This window comes from Fonsecaea nubica (assembly GCF_001646965.1).
Source record: "Fonsecaea nubica strain CBS 269.64 chromosome Unknown Scaff29, whole genome shotgun sequence".
In the NCBI taxonomy this organism is placed as follows: domain Eukaryota; kingdom Fungi; phylum Ascomycota; class Eurotiomycetes; order Chaetothyriales; family Herpotrichiellaceae; genus Fonsecaea; species Fonsecaea nubica.
In genome coordinates this window covers 292,651-315,966 of record NW_019173702.1, presented here as the reverse complement: position 1 = coordinate 315,966, position 23,316 = coordinate 292,651, and the positions used below count along the sequence as shown (strand labels likewise).

Genomic DNA, 23,316 nt, shown 5'->3' with positions numbered 1-23,316 from the left:
GGTTTTTGATAAACCTTTCTTTTTATCTTGTGAGTTGATTTTCGACCGACGCAAGGATCTCAAAGGTCTGGTGAGGTGCGCGGGATGGAAAAGAGTCCAGTGAAAGTATTCAGTTCTTGTTCAAATCAGTCAATCAGTTGGTTACTTGGCACCTACTAATAGGCAGCGAGTGAGTGAGTAGGTATTTACAGGTCCAACCAATGACGTCAACGAGCCCAAAGCAATGGTTGGCAGGGCAACGACACCCGCCGCACAAAGCAATATTTCCGAGGTTCGCCCATGTTTGTATGAATTGTTAGGAATAACACAAGTACCACAGTAGCAGTGCAAAATACCCGGTACACGCGAGAACAGATCTTTGTTTGGTCACTTGTCCTAGCTCAGTTACACCCAACAAAACCAAAACTGATTTTCTTTGATTCCAGAAATCCACAACGACTGTATATACAGTCAGATCCCTAGGTAGGTAGGCTTTTCTCTGGCCTTAAACAGATCCCCATACACCGGCACTCCTGGTTGATTGACCAAATACCCAAAACCATACACCAAGCGCCTAACCAATCCGAGATATTCCCTGTGAGCTCTAGAGATCGAAGCTCATCCCATCATGAATGATCCACCATCCTACTTTTGAGGTTTCAATGCAACTTCGTATAAAAACAAAACCCTTTTTCTCGTCCTGATGAGACGCATCCGCCCTGTTTGATGCTTCCTTCCATCTGTACATGAATCACGGGTATCCATGTATTTCCCCTTTTTTAAGTCGTTGATCGTCCCGAGGAATGATCAGTCTGACTGATAGCCATATATTCTCCAGTCTGTATATCGAGGTATATCGAGGTGGGTTGCTCTTTGATATCGCTGTAATTTAACCTCCCTTGCTGTAAGACAAGTCGATGCCGCCGCTCGCTCAAATTTTGTAAGAAGCCCTCGTTGTGAAGGCTGGAATATCGTCGTTGATAGGATCGTACTTTCGGTCTAATGCTGTTTGTAGCTCATCAAGATGGGGCCAGTGCTCTAGTCCACAACGGCAGACTCGGCGTCATCCTCGTCTTCGTCCTTCTGGTACATGAAAAACTGTACAAAGATGGCCATATCCAACAACAGCGTACCCAAGCTCCCCGCGATCCAGCTCGCGTTCACAGCGATATATCTCAAATAAATGGCCTTCGCTTCCCCCGGCCGACAATGATCGGGCTGCGCGCAGACGGGTGAATAGGCAAAGATGGACATATCGTAAGTCAAATTGCCGATGCACGCAAAGAGAAAGAAAAGCAGAGACACGCCCTCAGTGCTCTTGCGCTTGTAGTTGAGCAGGAGTTGCGGCACCCGGGAGCCCAGATAGAGCACGGCGCAGAGATAACCAAAGATCTGGCCCAGAACATCAAACTCCAAGGGCTCCGACGGCGGTGACTCGTCTTTGTGGTGGTGGTGGTGCTTTTGCGCCCCGATCCACCAGCCAAACACCCCAGCGGCACAGACGAGCAGGATGGCAAAGGTGTTGAGCACCACCGCCTGCCACGCGCTGGTTGGTCGCAAGTTCCTGGCAGCCGGGGGATCAGTCGGCTTCGGTGGGTCAATGAGCGGCGTGACGGGGGACAGATGGGCGGCTTCGACGGACAAATGGCGTCGGAGATGCGAGATGGACGACGACCGCTCATGCTCGTCGCGCGACGGAGGCTGGGTCACGGAACCACTGTGCAGCAGCGGGCGTGTCTCGGCGTCCCCATTTTGAGCGTGATGCGCAGGTTTCACGTAGTCGGTGAGGGTGAAGCCGCGGTAATAGAAGCACTGGCCCAGTAGGACGATGTCGGCCAGGGTGTAGTAGACGGCGAGGATGATCATGGTGGGCAGCACGCCCTGCAGGACGGCGCCGAGGATATTGAAGACATCGCCGGCCAGCCAGACGACGATGAAGACGATCGACAGGCCCTCGGCCGACCCGCGGCGGAAGTTTTCGATGATTTGAGGCGAGAAGACGACGACCCAGCAGGCGATGGAGATGGAGCCACAGATGCCGGAGAGAGCTTGGATGTCGAGAGTGACGCCTTGTTGGGGCGGAAACATGATTATGGAAATCAGTAGACGATATGGACAAGGACAGACAATAATAAAAAAGGACAAGGAGATGTAACAGAAATGTATGGACAAGCAACTATGACGACGGATGAAGAATGAGATTGGCAGAGGATGACGACGGAGATGAGGATGAAGATGAAATGATGGAAGAAACAAGGATGGATGAAGGAAGACGGAAGAACAAGAGCTGGAGAAATGACGCGGGGAAAATCTCTGCTGTTGCTGTCAAAAGTGACTTTTTTCTTGGTTCTTCACCGAATGAGCGAGTATTTTGTATGTAATAATTAATTGAATTTAGCAAGAGGCAAGAAATCTGAATCCGGGGTAAAAAGAAGGAATGAAAAATAGATTTGGATCTAGACTCGAATGGGCAATTATTCGCGTGTCCCTGATGCAGGTACGACCCATCACCATAAGATAAGGGAGGTACTTTCCACTCGTATACAAGTCCACTCGGTGTTAGACACTAGACACTATATATAAGGAGATCAAAGGCAGACAGTCACAATCACTACAGTATGTGTACAGCATATGGCAAATGTATACATTTGAAAGACATTACCCGTCCTCAACAATCTATATAGGTATGTAGGTGTAGATGTATAATCCTCATATGCTTTTAATCCCCCCCATCCACGGCAACTAAATCAACATCATGGCGCCTCTCTCGTGCCAAAATACAATAGACATAAGCACAGACGCCACCCTACCAACGTCCTGCCATCCAGAATAGTCATAATATACCAGCTCAAGGCCCTTGATCATTACTTCCTTTTGCCCGCGCATCCAAATAATGCCATGAAACCCCCTCCTCCCTTGCCTCCACTGCCATCACCACCCTCTCCCCCCCCTCCCGCCCCCTGACTGGCTTTCTCTTTGTCTATCGTAGGCTCTGCTCCCTCCTTGTCGCCCAACTCGATACTGCTCAGGTCTTTGGTGTTTTCCAGCCACTGTAGATCCTGCTGTATGTTGATCCCCAGGCCGGCCTCGACGCTGGTCCCCGGCTTTGCGAGCCACTCTCTGAGCTCCCGCGTCGTCGACTCGCTAGCCTTGTTGGCTTGCATCTTGCTCCACGTCGTGAATAGGTGATCTGCTGCAGGTTAGCCCAAGTCCGCCATACCGAGCAAGAGGTGCTCAAGGGTGGTGTCATCATCTTACCGTACTCTGCAACCACTTTCCGCAGCTCTCGCAGAATTCGCGTCTTCTGCGTCATCTTCTCCGACGCATTTCCAGGCGAGTTGGGGTTCTCTACCTTCAAGAGTTCCTTCTCCAGCTGCGAGATCTCGTCTTGAAGGCACAGGAGCAGTCTCACGTGCACGGCATCAAACCGTCGGCATATGATGGTGTTCTTCTCCGTCATGAACGACGCCATCTCGCTGTGTTCAGATGGTCGGAATGAGGAAGCCATCGTCGAAGGCACCGGTTCATCAATGGGAGCCTGTGGCGCCCGCTGCGAATTCCCTTCACGCGTCGAGGGTCTTCGAATCTGTGCGCCGGGAGGTAATTGAGGGAGGGGCGTGGTTGGCGCCGGTGTCGGCAACTGGGAATCGTAGATGGTGGATCTCGGGGTGGTCGCCCGCGAGTCGGTCGATTTTCTCGACTTGTTGCGAACCGAGGGCGGTCTGGGGATGACCTCGGCGTCGTCCGAGCTGGAATTGCGTTGTGATCGTAATGACACGTTGGACGGGTGGGAATGAAGGGCTCTTTGTCGTCGTTCAGAGGCAGTAGATTTGGCAGGCTGTAGCTTTTGCGAGGGCTCAGCGGACCGCGGCGCCTCGGGAGGGGGCGGCAGCTTGGGTGATGGTAAAGGTTGAGGTATGGGGGTGGTCGTCGGCAGCGTTGGTCCTATTCGAGGGGATTCATGCGGTGTCTGAGGTAGACTGGGAACTAACGGCAGCCCAGCGTTCACCGCCACTGAGGCCACATGTTTTCGGTTGTACTTGGACGTCGGTGGGAGGACGGTACTCTTCTTGGTCATTGTCGAAACCATGGACGACCGTGTAGAGTTATTCATCATGAACTCGCCGACCGGTTCTGGCGGTGGTGGTAGGTAACCCAACTCCTGCTCCTCCATCACACTGGAAATTTCGTGTTCTTCGCTGTGCGACGAGCTGCCCATCTCTCCAGCACTCTCGGTATGCACCGATATCTTCTCTTCGCTCGACGCCGCTGTGGTGGACGTAGTCTGCCGATTGTGTCCCTTTGTGCCATCCTGAGACGATTGAACGGGTCCTCCAATGCTGGGTAGTGGTTCGATACTGTCCTGCGGGCTTTGCGACCTCGAATCTGAGCCCGACGCAACGCTCTCGGGAGCCAGCGAACTCTTGGAGTAGGTATGAGAGACTGCCGGGCGTGGCTTGGGAGAGTTGGCCTGAGCCGGGAAAAGGGAGAAAGATGCAGACGGAAGTTGGTAAGTCGATACCTCCTTCTCGGTCGGCGACAAGGGCGGTTTATAGGCGGCACTGTCCAGCACAGGAATCCAATTCGGGTCGTGAATGTCGACGGGCGGTATTGAGGTGTTGTAGTAGGACCGCCGTCCAGTGGGAAGCTCTACCGGTGCAATCGCAGCGGCCATGGTGCGCAGACGTCTATATCTGCCCCCTCTTCAGTGTTGCACAGTAAACAGCTCAGAGAACCCCAGTAATCCTGTAGTAGTGAATAGGCTTGACCACGCATCTGGCACTTTTTGATCAAGGACGCGGAAAAGAAAATACTGAGTTAGTTACAAACGAAGTATCCGGCACAGGAGCGAAGACTCGCAAGTTCGCGGTTCAGCGGTTTAGCGAGCGAGGGAAGCAGAATTTCTCACTCGGAAATGATTGTCCGAACGACGGGGGAGGGGGTGCACGATAGCTTGAACATGATGGCCGTTTAAGCCTTGGATCGTTAGTTAGCAACTGAGTACTTGGAATTCCCAAAAGGTAGATACTAGATAGAACCATGCCATATTGGCTCTGGGGCTAGCATCCAGCCGTATCCACCATGCGTCACTTCCATGACGCCGGGCTCAAGCCACAGGGGGGCGGGATCCAGGGACAAAGGACGCCAGGTTAACGGGAGATCAGAGCGAAAGTAGGTTTTAGACTGATATAGGAAAAGCGTGCGAGATGAGTGTTGGGGGCAGTGTCGTGCAAATAGATTTCATATAATACCTGTGACATTCAATGCCTGTTTATTTCGGTATTGTTTGTGTATCTTTCTAGGGTTCCGATACGGGCCAAGGAGCTAGGATATTAGCGTTATTTTAATAAAATAGCTGCTCGTTAACCCTTCTGATTTGCTCATGAGTATGCTCAAGTCCTACCTCAGGAGCCGGTCCTCGCGAGTTTCCGCGTTATAGGTAAAATCCTACAGCGTATTAATCTCGTGTTCTTTGAAGTAAACAAGCTCATTTTAGTGTCATAATAGCGCTGCAAAACTAATACATCTCCCACAGAAATTACTAGGCGCTAGTATTATAGCGCACCTCTTTAATGGCTTGACACCTCCGAATCTTCGTAACGCAAATCAACCTTTCGGTACCAATACTATCATTCTTACAGCAAAAGATAAATTTCGTGTATTTTCACAATATTGGTTTTTTGGGAGGGGGGAGCCCGTAGCCTCATCCAGCCTGGTGAAGCTCTCATCAGCCACAAAAGATTGATACGTTGTACATAAGAATCTTAATCCTCATCAGATGCACCAGAGTCATAAAACCCCACCAAGCTGAGTTTCTCCCCAATGCAATTATTTATTTGCAAATCCATCTGAAAATCCTCTTGCCGGGCATCCGTTCGGGTGCGGTGCCTTCGACTAAACCTGTTTCAGGCCCATGTTTGCATGGGCAGGCCCTTCAAGACCAAAGGGAAATAAACCATGTCGCAGATCCCAGACAAGGAAACAAGCGATATTAATATTTATTGTGCTGACGAGGCTTGAGGGGTTTGTAAACAAAGGAAGAGACAGAGGGAGATTTGCTCTCGTGGGATTCTCCGGTGGTCGACAGGATTGCGATTACTGGGAGAGAATGTGAATGTTCAGCAGGATGAATTGACCATATACCGAGTACTCCTCCTCGTACTGCTACCGACCGTTGTAAATCTGGGACCCCAGAGAGCAAGGCGACAAGGTACCGACACGGTGTTAAACGCCTCCAAAGGATCTTCTGGTCTGTTTCCCGATTCCGCGTCCCACACAAACAATCAACAAATATTGGCGCGTCTCCTTCCAATTCCCCTGGTCCCGCTACTAGCAAAACGGCGTTGGGGGCTAAGGCTGGCGGGCTAGCCGCAGGCTCGCAGGCAGTGATCACTGATCAGCATCACTTCTGTGCTCGGTGCACCGTAGGTATGAGGAGCTAGTTGAGGGCAGGGAGGCTAAGACCGGCAAAGAGGGATTGATAACAATAGTAATACTCCGTAGATGTTCATGGCTAGCACTGTACAAGTTCTTGCTTGTCCTCGTAGGCGAAATGCGAAGTGCAATCTTGGGTTTTGTCGAAGGATTCGCTCGGCAAAGAAGAACGAGAGCAAAGATTTCTCCGTTACCGTAGTCGAAGGATTGAGCAAGGCAGAGTCGAGACCCTTCTGGGGGCCGGGAGCACCCAGAGGGGCACCCAAGGGCGCCTGAGCTGCCTGATTAGGTAATGGTAGTGCTGCCTGGGCATGCGTGGGCATTACTTGTAGGGACAACTTTGGCGTGATAGGGGTGTCTTTGGGGGGCACTCCAACATGATATAGGGACACAGTGCCTCTTGTCATACCATCTGGCCATGCGCCCACGTACAGAGTTCTGGTACGTGGTACTCGTAGCTAGGCACCACCAATAGAGTCGCTGGCAAACCGAACCGACTAATCGGAACACAAGGCCATCACGGTTGCACGCTTGACAGTGGACGGTGGGTGGCACTGGATGCACAAAGCCAAGGCCAAGGCGAAGGCAAAGATATTCGGCACAAGAATGGCTCGCCTAAACACCTGCATCCACACGTCGAATATCTCCTCCTAACTACCTATCATAGGTAAACTGCTCATCCTACTGAAGAAATCAAAGGCCAAAGATTTGCTCCGCCGATATTTTGTCTCCTTCTACTTCAGCCCTACTGGTCTTTATTGCGCCGGGGTTATGACCATCAAAATCGCCAGGCGAGATGACCACCATGCCCCCCCAGGATGAATCACACCATTCTACTAGCTCAGCAAAGCAGTCTTGCTGCTATTGCTGCTACTACTACTGTCATGTCTCCACGGTCCAGCAGCGGCAGCCGAACAAAGTCCAAGACGGGCTGCCGGACCTGTAAAATCCGCAAAATAAAATGTGACGAGTTGATGCCAGAGTGCCGCCGCTGTACCTCCACAGGACGGAAATGCGACGGCTATGGGATCTGGGGAGGGGTTGGAAGAGGAGGAGTCACTAGTAGTGGTACTACTGATGGATATTTGGATGGACGGACAGCTGGTGTTGGTGGTGCTGGTCCTTATACTGACCAACACCGCCATCGTCCCCTGCCCTCGTCGAAGAATGATCATCAGGCGATCACATCACGAACACAGTTGTACTTGTCCCCATACTCACACCCTAGGACCTTCTCTGTCTACCCAGCCAACCTCCTCGATGCCGACGAAAAGTCTCATCTCGAGTGGTTCTGGTGTCGCACCTCCAAGAAGCTCCAAGGCGCCTTCTTCTCACACGCTGGCAACGCCGTGTTATTCCAAGCCAGCGCCTCCGAGCTGGCCGTGACCCATGCCATGCTGGCCCTGTGCGCTGTCCACAAGGGCGCCGACACGTCAATTCACCTGCGCCACGAAGAGAGCTTCGCCCTGGTTCAATATAATAAGGCAATCAAGTATCTGCGCCCAAGGCTCATGGCCGCCAATGACCGTATGGCGCTCCGGCTGTCGCTGATCTCGTGCATCGCCTTTGTCCAACTCGAGTTCTTCCGTGGCCATTACCAGATGGCCCGGAGTCATCTGGAGCACGGCCTGAGAATGCTGGACGGCTTCAGACTCCACGCCCTTGCGGAATCAAGCAGTGGTAAGCAGCACAGCCGCTCCTTCGTCGACCAGTGGATCCTGCGCAGTTTCAGGGGGTTGTACCTACAGTCGACGTTGTTCGGACAGCCACCTCGCCGTCCATGGGTGGTGACGGAGGACCCGAAGCACATCACAGAGATCGCCACCTTCTCCTCCACCCATCAGGCGAGGGAGTATATGGAACACCTGCTCCTCCGGATCTGTCGAATGAACAAAGCCCACTCGGAGCAGCAATACTCCACCTCACCCCAATCCAATGGGGTATGTGCTGCAGAATGCCTTTCGAAGCAGGACTTGCAGCACCATATCCTGTGCTGGAAATCCGTCCACGACGAGACCCTGGCGCAGTTTAGAAGCACCATGAACGGGCTGGAGTTGTTCGCGCACCGATTGCTCGATGTCTACCACACCATGGCGGCAATCATGGTCGACACCCTGTTCGAGCCGGACGAGACACGGTTCGACCGCCACACACACCACTTCGTGTCCATCGTCCAACAGACGCTGGGAGTCCGCAACATGGCCCTGACGAGCGGCGTGCGTCAAAAGTTCTTTGGCTCCGAAGAGGGCCTCTCACACTCGATCGCTGATCTGGGTACGATGGCGCCGTTGATCTACGTCGCTCTCAAATGCCGCGTGCGCTGCCTCCGACGCCAGGCCATCCAACTGATCGCCGAAACGCCGCGGAAGGAAGGGATCTGGGACGCCAGCCTCGTCGCGCAGATTGCCAACAAGGTCATGGACCTTGAAGAAGCTGCCGCTGAAGCTGATACCCAAAGTCTAGATGGGTCCGACGACGACTTGCTCATCGTCCCCGATCTCCCCTATGAGCAAATCCAGCCTCTCCCCCTCACGGGCGTTCCGGCTCCTTCAGCCTCACGGCGCGTGGAGGGCGTTGAGGTGCTGCTCCCCGACGGCCCTTGGGATGGGGCGATATTGCGATGCCGGTATCAAGACAGCCCGCAATGCGACACGTATCTCATTGAGAGGCTTCCAATTGCTCCTTGAATTCCGTGCAAACCAAGTATGAGCATGTATAAGCATGGGTGACTGACTACTGATGCAGGGTTGGAGTATCATATTACCCTCCCAGCTGAAGACAAACAGCGATAGAGGTAGATTATCTACCTATGTAATTCACGGAATATCAACAAGGATTTCTCATTTTCCTAATCCTAATCCTCATCTTCATCATACTCAGTAGTCTGTATCCGAGGTCCATTTCATGCTTCTTTCTCTTCCCGTGTTGTGCTACTGTAGATATTGATTGCCCTGCCCTGCCCTGCCCATAGCCAGTCCCCTTGAATCAATCAACCCCTTCCCAGTTCCCCTTGCCATCCCTTCCTTTGTTTGTTTTCTCCTAACGTAAAATCCCGGTTTGCACAAGGGGGCTTCATATCGTTGATACTAAGAGACAAATCAACAACAAAACTCCATCATCTTTCTTTCCCTGCTAAAACCCCAAAATTGACAGACTGTATATACCCATACCATCCCTATCCGATCCTCCCCCTCGTTGTCTTTGCTTATCCTAAAAGTCCGAGGGGTATCCCATAATCATTGTCGTCCAAGGGTCATTTCATAACAACTGTTCCAAAAATGTTGCCGAGTTATATGTGTCACCCCGGCAAACGATATGTTCTCCCATCCCATCATACTGATCCATTCCCAGGAACTCCCTACATGAACAAAATCAAACTAAGAAGCAAAGCAATCGCGTCGGGGTATCGTGACAAGTCTATATTCGAACGCGCCACAGTCCGACATCTCATGCATTTGATACGCGAGACACCCTGCTCCAAACTCCTCATGTGGATCCGACGAAATAAAGGACTGCTCCGGACTCGTATGCGGTGTGCCTGATAGCAAGTCACTTGTTGAAAGCCCCAACGGCCGCCGCCGCGAGCTATCGACATGAACACTTGCCGCTATTTTTCCGAGGCATGTGGAGGCGTATCGCCATCGACGGTGCTGCTTGCATTCGTACTAGGTAGTGTTGAGCTGCGGCTACTGGTGGTCGAAGTGGTCAACGGGCCATTGCTTCCAAATAGAAGCTTCTCAATCGCCGTCACCTGCTTCCCATAACTGGTGCGTCGAAGAACAGGATAGTTCTGCTCCATGTCCGCTCGCAACGCCAGGAGCTCAGATCCTTGCAGCTGGCCAAACACCTTTTCTTCAAACAAGTTAGCGCAAGTCAACAATGGATCAAGGGAATCCCCAAACTCACGCAAGACATAGTTGCCATATTGGTCTCTCATTAGTCCGAGGACTGGAGTGACTCCCTGCTCATTCGGTGCTGTCAAACCACGAAGAATCTGTACGCGTTGATCCTCATCTGCACAATCAATGCTCTTTTCGACAATATTGCTGGCAAATTTGTGTTTGGAAAATGCCAGGAGCTGTTGAAGGACGATATTAACAACCTGGCGGCGGTCCTGCAGCTCACCGTTCTGAATAATATGCTGCACAACATAATTCCCATATGAGTCGCTGATGAGCGGTAGAATGTGTTCGAGAAGCTCGTCCAGAATGACCCGTTTGGCGGGTGGCTGACAATGTTCCAGCATTCGTTGAACCACCCGACAGCCATACTGGTGTGTTGACATCTTCGCCATCTGGCCTCTGTGAGCGTCGACAATAAACTGAATATGTTCACCTGGTATCCGCTCGATGGCCTTCTGCACAACATGGTTGCCGTTCTGATCTTTGACAACCTTCAGTATTTGCAAATTGGGTCCGTCCAATTCTTTGACCAAACTGGCTTGTTGGTCGGTCAAGACGTGCTCAAACGCCTTCTGAACCACACGACATCCGTACATCTGCATCGACAAGTGCAAGACATGGCCCTTCATCTGATGGGCCAAGATTTTCTTCTGCGTCTGATTGCCATGCTCGAACATTTTTTGAATCACATAGTTCCCGAATACGTCCGTCATAAGCTGCAGCAAGTTTGGCTGTATCTCCTTGAAAATCTGCTCTTTCTCGTCACTATTGGCGGTCTCCAATTTCTGCTGGATGAAGCGCGAGCCATGCTGGTCACCACTGAACTCGACCACATAGTTGTAGATATCCTTGAGCTCAAACCGGCAGTTGGTCTTACTGTTCATTCGAAATTCCTCGAGCAAGGGGCTCCTCACAATATGGCTCTGTTCAGGCTCGCGGACCGACATCCGTGGGCCTGCAGGGAAGTTGTTGATTCCCGAGTGCCCATGTCCAATATACGGATGTGCTAGGGGATTCATCCGCATCGGCTGCACTTGTATTTGGGCATCGTACTGAAATCCATTGCTGGCTGCTGGCTGAAGGGAAGCTGGGGCATACATGGCCGGATCGTAGCCATAAAAGTCGATGTTTGTGAACTTGCGGTCGATCAAGAAGGGATCGTGATGCGAGGTGCGGCTAGAGACACCGCTTCCCGGAGTGCTGCGGATGGATTGTGGTCCTGTGGGAGGTGTGCCGGTGGTTGAGTAGTACGGACTGTTCAGATTACTCCGGTAGTCATTTTGAAGTGTGGGGAGGTTGCCACGCCCACCATACTGAAAACCGCCGTAGTGTGGAGCCGCTTGGGGATCCAACCGTGAACCGACATCTGCGACATGCGCAATCGGCGGTTGATAGTTGCTCTCCATCGAATTGAAGTGGGCGCTTGGTTGTGAAGAGGTCTTTGGGGGGAGAGGATGGGTGTCGCGTTGGTATTGTGACGGAATTTTCCGGGAGGGTGCTGGCTGAGCAGTGGCCTGATCCAGATCCAACAATTCCAAAGCTCTCACCGTCTCGTCGTACTTTTGTTTTGAGGGCAGGTGGTATTGTTCAACGTGCTCCGCATTCAGCAGTCGCCCATTCGGCTTAGCATATGTTGGCGAGACAGCATTGTAGCGGGAGAGAGTCCCAACTGACATCCCATTCGTGTCTCTAACCGGTCCATAATTGACTTGTTGGGGTACATGTTCGGTGTGTCCATTAACAGCCGGTAGATGGTGCAGAGATTGAACTGAACCATCCTCGAACTCCTGGAGCGAACCAAAGATGCTATTCGAGTTGAAGGCGGTTGAGTTGAAGACTTGAAGTTGAGGATCGATCTGGCTACGGCCAAAAGTGGAGGCTCGCGTGGGAGAAGGAAGTACCCGAGGACCGGCTGTGATGGCGCGTCGGAGATGTTGTTCATCAAATGAACTTTCTTCCACATCGGGGGCACTACCCGCAAACAGGCTCGATTCCTGTAGGCCACCACTATTGCCACTGGCACCGAAATCCAACATCTGATTCTGTCTCTGCTTGGTCGGTGAGAGAGGTTGACCTCGTTGTCTCAGCGGGAAGCCGATAGTGGACGAAGCTGGCGCCCAGGACATCTTGAGCTGGGACGCATTCTCATCGGTGAGGTCGATGGACGTCAGTAACGAGGACGAGGCAGGCTTGGATTGCCCATAATTTGAGACAGAGCCTTGACGCATGGGGGACGCTAAAGAACAGTCAGCGAACATGTCAGCCGCGCCTGGACCCAACGTACGTCTGATCGGGTCACTATCCACGCGAGCCTCCAAAAAGGACTTGTTGGTGCCCCATATCCGACTCGAAGCATTCCAAGCATTCTTTCCCAAATCGTAGTCGCTGCCCTGCCCAAGATGTTGTTTGGAGGATGGCATCCGTTCAAATGCTCCGCTTCGACCGTTTCTCGCCTGATGTGCACTGATCAGCACCCCCACTTCCGATGGGATCTTCGACTATACTCACTGTGTCTAACGTGGCTCCGGCCTCCATCATGGTCATTTTTGTAGTCCAACACGTGAACAAAACAGACAAAAGAGGTCGGGTCGGCCAAGTATGCGTGGTGAGGTGAAATGTGCAGAAGGCTTGTCGGTCTGGAGGGAGGGGTGGTACTTGAGGATATGGACTGGAAGCCTGGGACCGGCGAGGAAAAGGGAAAACCGAAGTATTTTATCGACTGTCGATAACAGCAGAGTCAGTTTCTGGTGTGTGCGTGCACATATGACTGCGCAGGACAAGAGGGGTGGGATGTGTACCAATATCCGTGAATATGCAGGGTGAGGATGTACACCAACCGACGGAAATTATAATATACCCCGTTGTAGATACAAGGAGGAGAAGAGAAGGAGGCAGAGAGATTAAAGAAGGAGAAGATGTGACCGGTAGGAAGCAAGGTTTGGCAGAGTCATGTACCCCTTCGTTGGCCAGCAAAGCAATGGTACAATTCTCCCAGCAGGCAGCCGCAGGGCAAATGAGAAATCAAGGCCCAAGCCTGATGGCGCCGTAGACGGGTAGCCGCAGGAGACGGGCGAGGGAATATCTGCCAGCAGACATGCGCCTCGACCACGGCTTGCGCGCATGAAGCAAGGGATAGAAAATATGATGGGACGAGGGGTGCGAAGTTGTGGAATGCTGCGTCGCCAGGTTTGTGCAAGGTGAGTCGCAAATTCGGGGTGGGGTGGCGGGCGCGGGCGCAGGCGCAGGTGAGGGAGGAGGAGGGATGGGCTGAGAGATTCGGATGCGGGTTGTGGTGGAGCAAGGGCAAACAGAATTCGAAGTGTCAAAAAAACAGATGGCTTGCTAACAAGGGATAAGGATGACTTGCAAGAAACGAAGTGGAAGTTTGGAAGAGAACGATCAAGGGTTGAAGGTCACACAGAAAAGAACAGGCAAACAGGTACCGGTGAAGGATGGTGGTGGACGACAACCACAAAGATGATGTATCAGAAAAGTTGAGCGGATGATGGAACAAAGAGTTTCCAGCGGGTGGACGGTAGTGGACGGTCAAGAAAGTTGGGCCTAGTGAGCCTAGCCGTTTGGATGATGCGCAGGCATAGGGCAAGTCAGGGCCGCAGGGGGAGGAGGGGGAGATAGGCGGCACCACCCCAGATCGACACAAGGGCTAGGCGCCCACTAGGCTAGAACCCACAACAAGAATCGGGGCCTCCCTAAGCCCAACATAGCTTTTCTCCCAGTTGGCAGATGCCAAATGCCAGTACGAGTAGGTAGGGGAGTGGGCCCGACCGCCAGCCTGAGCCTGTTTGGCGTCTTCGGGTGGCTTGCCTTACTGATGATGGGTTCTTTGTCTGGGTCTCTCAGAAAGGACTTTCCCATCATCTGTCAACAAATCGGGGGTCACCATCGTTACCACCACCCGGAAAAAGCCCCCAATTAAGGGCTGCTATCATTGTGAGGGAAGCCGACTTCCAGCGAGCTTCGATCTAGCTACCTACCTACAGAGTACCTACCTACCCAAGTCCCCAAAGAGCCAAGTCAGAGCTTAGACTGTCAAGCGACAAGTCAAGAAAATCCCAAAGTTCAGGAAAATGCAAGGGGGAAAGCAAGGGATGCGTGGGGAGGTCAGCCTATGACCACTACGAAAAGAGTTTGCTCTGAATGTCTTCCGCCCTTTCTGGATTTTCTGGTGGTTTCACTGCACAACGGTGTGCACGCAGCTCACTGCATTGGGTGGTTCCACATAATCCAGAATTCATACATACTCGTAAGTATCTAGTAATTATTACATGTGGAAAGTATAAATCCGCACAACCAGATACCCGTAACAACCTATGTGTTTGTGTGAGAGTAGGCATCAGTCACCTGGTTGGGTGACAGTTACAGCCTCACCACCATCACTAGCCTGTTGAGCTGACTCAGAGATGACGCCGGGGGAACAACCACACCTTTTTCCTGTTTGCCATTCCCTTCAGGCTGATGGGCGAACTGACTGGCTGTGTGGGGGATTCTCCCTGCCCCGGAACAAGACATGAAATGTGACGTGGCAAGACGGCGACAGTCATTACTTGAATAATGACCAGCACGCTACTCCAGCAGCCTATAAGTATGTGTGTACTCGGTACCTCGTACCTTCTACCACAAGTACTCATCGAGGTAGTAACCTGGACTAACTAGGGCTGTTCTTTCATGCATTAGGTACTCGGTACCGAGTATAGGCAGAATGATCTCAAGCGAGATATGACTGTCCGAGTATGTAAGCATTGATTGACTCTACAAGCACCCAGTACATGTGCTCTGGCTGGGCGTCCCTTAGCTGTTCTTGGTAAGAAAGGAGGATTGCCATGAACAAGTACAATGTGCGAACACATGCCAAGTACGCAACTGGTTTCATCAACGGGCGGGTATAACTGCCGAAGTTGAATGTGCTTTGCTCGTTGAAGTCATCAATCTCATCAGATGGAGGTGGCAAGGGGGCAAGGGAGAAGAGTTATATACTGTCCGCTACAGAGTGTCCTCGTAATGTGCTTGGAGAGATGGAGATAAAAGGATGGACAATTTCACCTTTGGGAAATGAAAGGAAGTGGCAACCTACCTGATTTGTTTGTTGATGGATTGCCATTTCCAAGCCTAACATGATAAAATCGTTGCTCTAAGCTCCGTGTGCCGACTGTTGTGGCCCTTACGTGGCCCCCTAAGATTCTGGGCCTTGGCCCCATTGGCCCATTCCGGGCGCCTTGCGAGATTGGGGTTGATGATTGGCACCGCCTGGGCACTGCCAATCCACAACATGTGCTTACCTAGTTCCATCGGCGCTCCGAACCCCGGCCAGCCTGCGGATGCTGGCGACCGTTTGGGCGGCACTGTGGCTTGCAGAGGCCCCAGAATATGCCCTACTAATGGCTTGGGTGGCTGTGGGCGGGTCTCTCAGACTCTTTTCGACTCGCTGTCACCGCTTAGAACCCGGCAAATTGAGTGTCAGGCTTGATCTGCGCAGTGGAACTCGCTGCTCCATCGACATCACTGAACGGCGGTGTTGGTGCTCTCCCCAATATTGCCATCTACTACTAGTCACTCACTCCCTCTCTACCCATCAACAACTCTTCTCGAATTTTGCTACACCACAATCCTCTCTTTCCTTCTCTTTCTTACACTCTGCTTCATGCTTGTTGGCAGTCTCCAGCTTCACTCTTTTGCTGGATTCTCGCCGTCCGTTCTTTCCTAACACGCTCACTAGCTTCATAATCTTGGAGAGAGATAAGGTTGTTCCGCCTGGTACCAGAACGGCTGTGCCCGCGTTGACGTGCTGCTGCTGCTCGGACTTCCTGCAGACTCTGCATTGGCATTCGGACTCTTATCAGCGTTTTCTACGCCCTACAGCCTGATTCAGGGCGATAGTTGAGACATCGACTCTCTTTAAAGAAGTTCACGATCGAGCCCGCCGCCCCCAAATCCATCCCGCATTCCCATCGCAGTGCCAGACTCCGATCTCCGACTGTCCCTCACCTCAGCCTCATAGCTAGAGATCTATATTCGTCTACGTCCTCGAAGGACGCCTCAAAGAGTCTACGACGACTGCGGAGCTGTAGTCATGGACTCGTTAAAATACACATATCTTCAACGTCGTGATGGTTCGGACTTTGCAGACGACGGACCATCATACTCAATGCACCAGCTCCTGTTTGTCCTCTTCACGCTCGTGCTCATGGCCTTGCTGTGCTCGGTAGCACTCGTCTGCCTTCGTCGGCGACGGCAAGTCAAAGAGCAAGATGCACTATTACCGACACACCACCAATCGTCGCATTATCGCTCTCCATCAATCAGCCATTTCGGTCACCAGAACAAGAACGAGTCCATCTTTGTCTACGACGAAAAAATGAATCTGATCCACAACTCCTCCAGCCCTCCTTCCACCGCAGTCCCAGAAATCCACATCACCTTCCCCGATGAAGAGGGCAAGACTGGCTTGCAGAAAGGACGTGTCGTGGTAGTCCACGTTACCGACTCGGGCAGTGTGGGCATGGAGCCGCTCAACCAAGAGAATCTACCACCTTATCGGAAAGAAGACAGCGACCGATTTCAATCCCTCGACCTCGAACGGATAGGTGGACTTCGGGAAAAAGAACCTTTAACTCAGAGGTTCTCATGAGCCGCCTCGCCAACTCTGATGTTGTCCCAATGGACAAAGAACCCCCAATTCTGCGGAGGAGCTACCATTGCTCCCCAATACTGCGGCGCCACAGTCCATAATATCCGATTCCGCTGCGATAATTGTGTGGGGGAACCATCTTGATGGGAAATCACACCGCTACGATGATTGTACAGAAAGCTAATATGGGGTGCCGACCTTGTTCATAGAAGCCCTTGAGTGGGAATTTTGTACATATTGTATAGTCGACACGCATCTCTGCAGCATGACCGGCCTCTGTGCCTCAATTCAATACGAGATGTTTGCCATGTTACAACGGGTGCGTAGCTCGGTTCCAATTCACTGACAAGAGACGAGATGTGTTCGCATGCAGCTAAAAAGGTAGCTTACTTCTGAAATGTGTGGTTTATGCCATATTTGTAGAACTTCGAATGCACAACCTGCAGCGAGCCGAGCTCCACCACCAAGTCATCGACAGGTCGAACCCGGCACCGGCACATTGAGACTCATTCAGCTCCCAGGGAAACACCTGAGCTCCTCACAGACCCAGTTTATCACGCCGATTACTACTAATACCAGCACCCACCACACCACAAAGTCATCATCATTGCCCACCAACACTATCCTTACGCTCGCTATCCCCCATCTCATTATTGTTTGTTTGGCCTAGATGGCTTCCACGTGTCACTGCCTGGCTGAGAACAGGTTTTTGTGAAGCTCCACTTTCTCATCTTCCAGGTGGAAAACGCGTCAATAGCGCCTGGCCAATCACTGCAACTCAACCTCGACCAATTCCGCATTTCTGTGTTGACAAGCCGACACAAACACTGCGATCGCCTCCGTCACCGCGAGGACCCCTCTGGTCCCTCTGTCTCTGATTGTGAATCAAGCCGCGATTGTATTGTCCCCTCGTCACCGATCTAGATTGTCCAACTATTCTCCTCCCTGGTGTCGTTGATGTGACCGCAGCCAACTGCACAAATGTCCATCCAATAGTCGACACCCGCGTCGCCATTGTCTCGCCCCGTTCCACCTTTGCCTGCTATGGCTACTGCGCAAGTAGTACCCGGCGATGATTCTTTCAACTATGGCCTGCACACCTCCATGGATGACTCGGCAGATCCTTTTGTCGACGATGGCCAGTCACGACAGCCATTTCACGGCCACCGCTACTCCAGCTTGGTCGACCCCGAGTCCATAGCGTTGGGCATCAGCATGTCCCCTTCTCAAGTCAAACGGAGCCTCATAGCGCACATTGCTGAAACCGAGCGACGCTTGCAAGACGCCCAAAAGCTGGGGGAGTCTCTCTTGTTACAGCAGTCGGAACTCAATGACAAGCTGCGCGAAGTAGAAGAACAACAAGGCGAGGCAGAGATTACCCCGGAGCTGCGCCAAAGGCTGGCTGATCTAGAAAAGGAACACAACGATGTGGGGAAAGAAATTGCGAGGGCACTTCTTGGGCCAAAGTCCAGAGCTGTCAGCGGAGAAGAAAAACCCGGCATGGAACAAGCCATCTACTCCAGCCAGGCGACAGCATCTCCTTCAAAAGTCATGGCCCCTAGCCGGCGTCAGCGCAATCAACCAAGCAATCGAGGCGATGATCTACAATTTGCGGCCGATATCAGTACCTCTTTGCTCGCCCAGGTTCGACAGTTGCAAAGTGCCGTAGCGGAACGAGATGAGCTCCTGAAAGAGGTCAAGTCCGAACGTGACCGCCTGGAGAAAGATGCCACTCTTTTCTCACAGCGGCTGCGAGCCTTGGACGAGAGCGAACAAAAATACAAGGATGAGAACTGGAACCTTGAAACCCAGACGCATGAGTTGCTGGCAGCGGCTCGTGAAGCCGCCGACCGCGAAAAACGGCTCACTGCAAGTCTGGCTGCTGCTACCGCCGAGAAAAGCCGGACACAGAGCGAAATGGACGAAGTGAGAGCAGCTCATGAAAAGTTGACTGCTGATCATGCCGCTGCTAAAAAGGCATACGATTCCGAGCTGCACACTCTCAAGCGCACAATAGATTTGGGCGACAGTGAAAGGTCATCGTTACAGCACAAGATTGACGAGTTGACATCACAAAATCAGGAGCTTGCCCGAGCTGTCGCTGCTCGCCTGCGCAGTGCTCAGCCGGATGCCGTTACTGCGAATCAAGAGCAGGAGGAGGACCTGAGAGACCTTGAATCCCTTGAACATTCGCCACCTCCGTCCCCTACCAAGGCTACTCCAAGGCCAGGGGCTTTGGAATCCGAGACTCTGCGTAGCTCGTTACATCATGCCCATCGGATGATTCAAAACCTCAAGAACAACATTCATCGTGAGAAAACCGAAAAAATTGAGCTCAGACGCATGCTTCAGGATGCCCGCGATGAACTTGAGCAACGACGTGGAGATGGTTCCCTGGGAAGTGCAAGCAAACGCCAAAAGCCCAAGCCTGATGCTTTCAAGAAGCCAGTCCGGCCTGATATGCTGGGTGGCAGCCGACGGGCGCGGACCGACGTCGAACTCGAAGACGATGATTGGGAAGATCATGCGATCGAGACACCGAGTCGTGCAGTCAGTCAAAAACACTTGACCGTGCCGTCTGCTAGTGAAGGTATTACTGATGCAAGCGATGCATACCAAACTGCGAATGAGACAGAGAACAATTTCGAAACCGCGGACGAGAGACATGCGACAGAGAGCGAGGACTTCCAAACGGGTGCGGAAAGTCTGGCAGGCGACAGTACAGACGACCTTACCGAGACAGAAGATACTGCCTCGCATGGTCGACGGACGGGCTATGCTCGTCGTTCAAGACCCAGCCTCACATTCAAGCCTGCTGGAGATCGACAGTCCTTCATTAGCACTGCCTCAACCTCTGCCGGTGAAGAGGAAGAAGCCCTCAAAACGCCTGTGGTTACCCAAGCTCACAAATTCCGACTCCGAAACGGACGACAATCATTCGCTCGCCAGTCCAGAGTACCAACCGACAGCACACCGACAAATCTGTACTCAGACAATCTGTCCCAAGACTCCCCGGCCACGGTCACCAGTGATCGTAGTCCACCAGCTGCTGAACAGAGTCTTTTCGCAGAGTTGGGTGGCTTTGACGAGACAGCAAGTTTTGGCACTCCGGGAAGAGCCAGCTTAGCTTCTGTCGCTTCTACACCTGGCGTCCTAATTCATACGCCAAGTAGACAGCATGCACAGCAAGAGACGCCAAAGAGCGCCGTCAAGCAAACCATGGTCGACGCCGCAACGAATACAGAGCCATGGGAACCAGAACGAGATCTGCCCGTTCAGGCTGGCCGCACAGAAGAAACTCTTGACGAAGTACCTTCTCCTTCCTACGAGAGGGCGGAGTCACCATTACCCTCTGACTTCCCGTTGCCTCCGACCGTGCCAGCCTCACCAGTCAAGCATATAGACCACAGCACCCAGTACACACCCCAGCGAGGATTACAAGAAAGCCCGATCAGGAACACTGCATTTATCACTCCACCCAAAACCGTTTGGGATGAAGCCCAGAGTGCAGATGTGATTCAATCCGAGGTTGATGCTGGAACGCACCCGCGAACACCCACAAGATTCGAGTATTCGGGTCTTGTAATGCATGATACCTCGCCAGTGTCCCTGGAGGCCCAGCCTCAGCAGGAGCCTCCGCAAGCCGAGCCATTCACTTTCTCTGCTATTGAATCACAAACCACTGAGCCTGTTCAAACTCCGACAAAACCGGCAGCTAGTGTTGTTACGGCCTCGACACAAGTTGACGACCTTCCAGACCGTCCACGAACAGCGGAACGAGTCGCTGGGGCTGGCCTTCTCGCATCTGCTGCAGCCGCCTTGGGCTTTAGTAAGTCCAAGGAGGCGCCAATCCCCACAATTGCAGAAGATGAGACAAGGGAGCCAGAGCAGATGGTGAAGGAGCCCCTTTCTGAGGAGGATGTTCCTCTGAGAGATGTGTCCGGCAACAGGGGTCAATCTCTGCGAACACTGGGGTCGGAAGTGCAGAAAGGGGGCCAAGCAGAACGACCGCGTATCAACCCCAACCATGACCAAGGCTCTCAGACGCTGCTTACTGCTGCCGAGATTGACGAGGCTCTTCGCCCCAGGACTGCAGTTCCCATAGCAGTTCCACCAAGTGCCGAGGCAGCACAGGATATCACCAGCCCTCTCAGCCCGTTGACGCCCACGGAAGAGCCTCTGACGAGTGATGCGAATGCACTGTTCATGAACAAACCAGCTCCCGAATCAACTGGGGCAGTTCCAATCTTTGCACCACCACCCATCAAGCGACCGTCAAGCGCGTCAAGCCAGCGATTATCGAGCGCAGCGTCGCACCCACCTCTCCCAGCTGATCACAAAGAGGCCATCGCTAAGGCCAGCAGCCGGGTAGCATCTCCCACCAAAGAACTCGGCGGTTCAAGCCAAACATCAACGGTTATGGGCCCACCAGCTTTTCCTGCCTCAGCAATGCGGCGGCCACGCACTCCAGGCGAGTCTGTGCGGTCTGCTACTCGTGACAGTAATCAACCACGGACGTCCAATGTCAGTCGTACCCAACGCGGAACGATCACTTCTCAAATATCCCGCCGATCCTCAGTCTCCTCGTTCGCCTCTGAAATAGATGAACGCTTTAACATGCACCAGGCAGGACAGGTCGCTGCTCATGGTTTTGGCACTGATCCGAGGATTATTCAAGCCATCACACAGACCATGATTGGTGAATTCCTGTGGAAATATACACGAAAGGCTGGACGATCTGAAATGTCCGAGACCCGTCACCGTCGGTATTTCTGGGTGCATCCTTACACCAAGACTCTTTACTGGTCGGACCAGGACCCACAAACAGCCGGCAGGACTGAGCTGAAGGCGAAGAGCGTGCTGATAGAAAGCGTCCAAGTCGTCCCTGATGACAACCCCATGCCACCTGGTCTTCATCGGAAAAGCCTTGAAGTCATTACCCCTGGCCGACGTGTGAGATTTACCGCCAGCACCGGCCAAAGGCACGAGACTTGGTTCAATGCCCTCAACTATTTACTCCTCCGCGGTGAAGAAAACAACCAGTTTGCTGTTGGTGGAAATGACATTACCCGAGACGACCTGGAAGAGTTCAATGTGCATGGTGCTGGTTACGGAGCCGCCTTGATACCGAACCACAGCCGAATGAGCCTCTCGAGCTACAACTCCCGCACAACACGAGGCTCGCACCGAACTTCGGCCGTCCAGCGCCAACAACTCGCGCCCGGCGCCGTGGTAGCCAGTAGCACCACCCGTGTCCCTCAAGACTCCATGATGAGCCGCACTGCGCCAAACTCGACAGTGCGGCAGAGTCGGGCCGAACAGACTCGAGAACATGACAACGACCGCACCGTTCGCGCTAGCAGCGCGAGTCGCTTTTCGCGTATGCTGGGGTCAGTGACTGGACGAACGCCCAAAGCAAGTGAGCCCACAGTCAGCACTCCTACACGAGCTAGCGGCGCAAGGAGTGAAGGGGGTAGTATCTACGACGCCAGTGTGGTTAGTGATGGGCGGAAAGATTCTGCTGAGGAGTTGAGGAGGGAGATGCTGAGGCAGGAGGAGGCTGCGTGGAATGGAGGGCTAGAGAATGTGAGGGCTTGTTGTGATGGTAAGTTACTACTTTCTCGCGTGTCACTTTTCCGACCCAATTGCTGACATGTGCTTTGCAGGCAAACACGATGTGTCAACCCTAAGTCACAGTCACCGCCACGCTTCGTCATTAAGTCACGGGCACAGGAATCTCGGCTTAAGTATGAGCCTTCGAGGCTCGGTTCGAAGACGAGACCAGTCCAATACTCCAGGTCGCGCTACCCCTGCGGCGGCATCAGCAGTGACCGCAACGACCCCGACGAGACAAGCTGCGGCAGCCACGGCGTCATAGAGGGCGTTGAGGGTCTGCGTGAGCGATGGGGACCGGGCGTAGTTCAACGGCATGAAGCAACGGCAACGGCGTACCGGCAACAGCTTTGGGGCATCCTCGCTTGAACCTTTCCTCCAACAACCGAAAAAAAAAAGTCAAAAGGTCCTTGTTATCTGGAAGTATCAGGCGTTTCTGTCCGTCACTCTTTTTTCTTTCCTATGTCTGCAAATCTCTTGTCGGGGCGAATGGCATAGCAATGCACGGTGACGACTTTGATGTGGCGGAGAGCACAAGTACTGAGTCTGAGTCTGAGTCTGAGTTTGAATTGGGGAGGATCTCCTGGTTCAAGGCCTGGCCAGCTGGGTGTGAGCATGGGTGTGGGCATCGGGGGCACAAAGGCACGCGATCTTGTCGATAATCTTTATTTGTTTCTTCGGGGGGTTTTTTCCCTTGTTGCGCCTGTTTCCTCAGTGCTGGTAGATGATGGTGGTGGTGGC

General features: G+C 52.8%; 6 protein-coding genes across 6 annotated transcripts; 3 read left to right on the top strand and 3 right to left on the bottom strand.

The window, feature by feature from the left end:
- Window positions 1–1,017: 1,017 nt before the first annotated feature.
- On the bottom strand, window positions 1,018–2,067 carry AYO20_05224 (hypothetical protein; the record flags this gene model as incomplete). Its single annotated transcript, XM_022643518.1, has 1 exon — window positions 1,018–2,067. One exon carries the CDS (start codon window positions 2,065–2,067, stop codon window positions 1,018–1,020), a length of 1,050 nt encoding a protein of 349 aa, XP_022500617.1.
- A 776-nt stretch (window positions 2,068–2,843) lies between these two features.
- AYO20_05223 (hypothetical protein) lies at window positions 2,844–4,654 on the bottom strand (the record flags this gene model as incomplete). The annotated part of the gene is made up of 2 exons (XM_022643517.1): window positions 2,844–3,169; window positions 3,238–4,654. 2 exons carry the CDS (start codon window positions 4,652–4,654, stop codon window positions 2,844–2,846), a joined length of 1,743 nt encoding a protein of 580 aa, XP_022500616.1.
- A 2,644-nt stretch (window positions 4,655–7,298) lies between these two features.
- AYO20_05222 (hypothetical protein) lies at window positions 7,299–9,101 on the top strand (the record flags this gene model as incomplete). Its single annotated transcript, XM_022643516.1, has 1 exon — window positions 7,299–9,101. One exon carries the CDS (start codon window positions 7,299–7,301, stop codon window positions 9,099–9,101), a length of 1,803 nt encoding a protein of 600 aa, XP_022500615.1.
- Window positions 9,102–10,021: 920 nt separating this feature from the next.
- Window positions 10,022–12,860, bottom strand: AYO20_05221 (hypothetical protein; the record flags this gene model as incomplete). Its single annotated transcript, XM_022643515.1, has 4 exons — window positions 10,022–10,266; window positions 10,321–12,552; window positions 12,601–12,769; window positions 12,825–12,860. The coding sequence occupies 4 exons, from the start codon at window positions 12,858–12,860 to the stop codon at window positions 10,022–10,024; spliced, it is 2,682 nt and encodes an 893-aa protein (XP_022500614.1).
- A 3,544-nt stretch (window positions 12,861–16,404) lies between these two features.
- Window positions 16,405–16,962, top strand: AYO20_05220 (hypothetical protein; the record flags this gene model as incomplete). The annotated part of the gene is made up of 1 exon (XM_022643514.1): window positions 16,405–16,962. One exon carries the CDS (start codon window positions 16,405–16,407, stop codon window positions 16,960–16,962), a length of 558 nt encoding a protein of 185 aa, XP_022500613.1.
- A 1,044-nt stretch (window positions 16,963–18,006) lies between these two features.
- Window positions 18,007–22,840, top strand: AYO20_05219 (hypothetical protein; the record flags this gene model as incomplete). The annotated part of the gene is made up of 2 exons (XM_022643513.1): window positions 18,007–22,567; window positions 22,629–22,840. The coding sequence occupies 2 exons, from the start codon at window positions 18,007–18,009 to the stop codon at window positions 22,838–22,840; spliced, it is 4,773 nt and encodes a 1,590-aa protein (XP_022500612.1).
- Window positions 22,841–23,316: the final 476 nt, after the last annotated feature.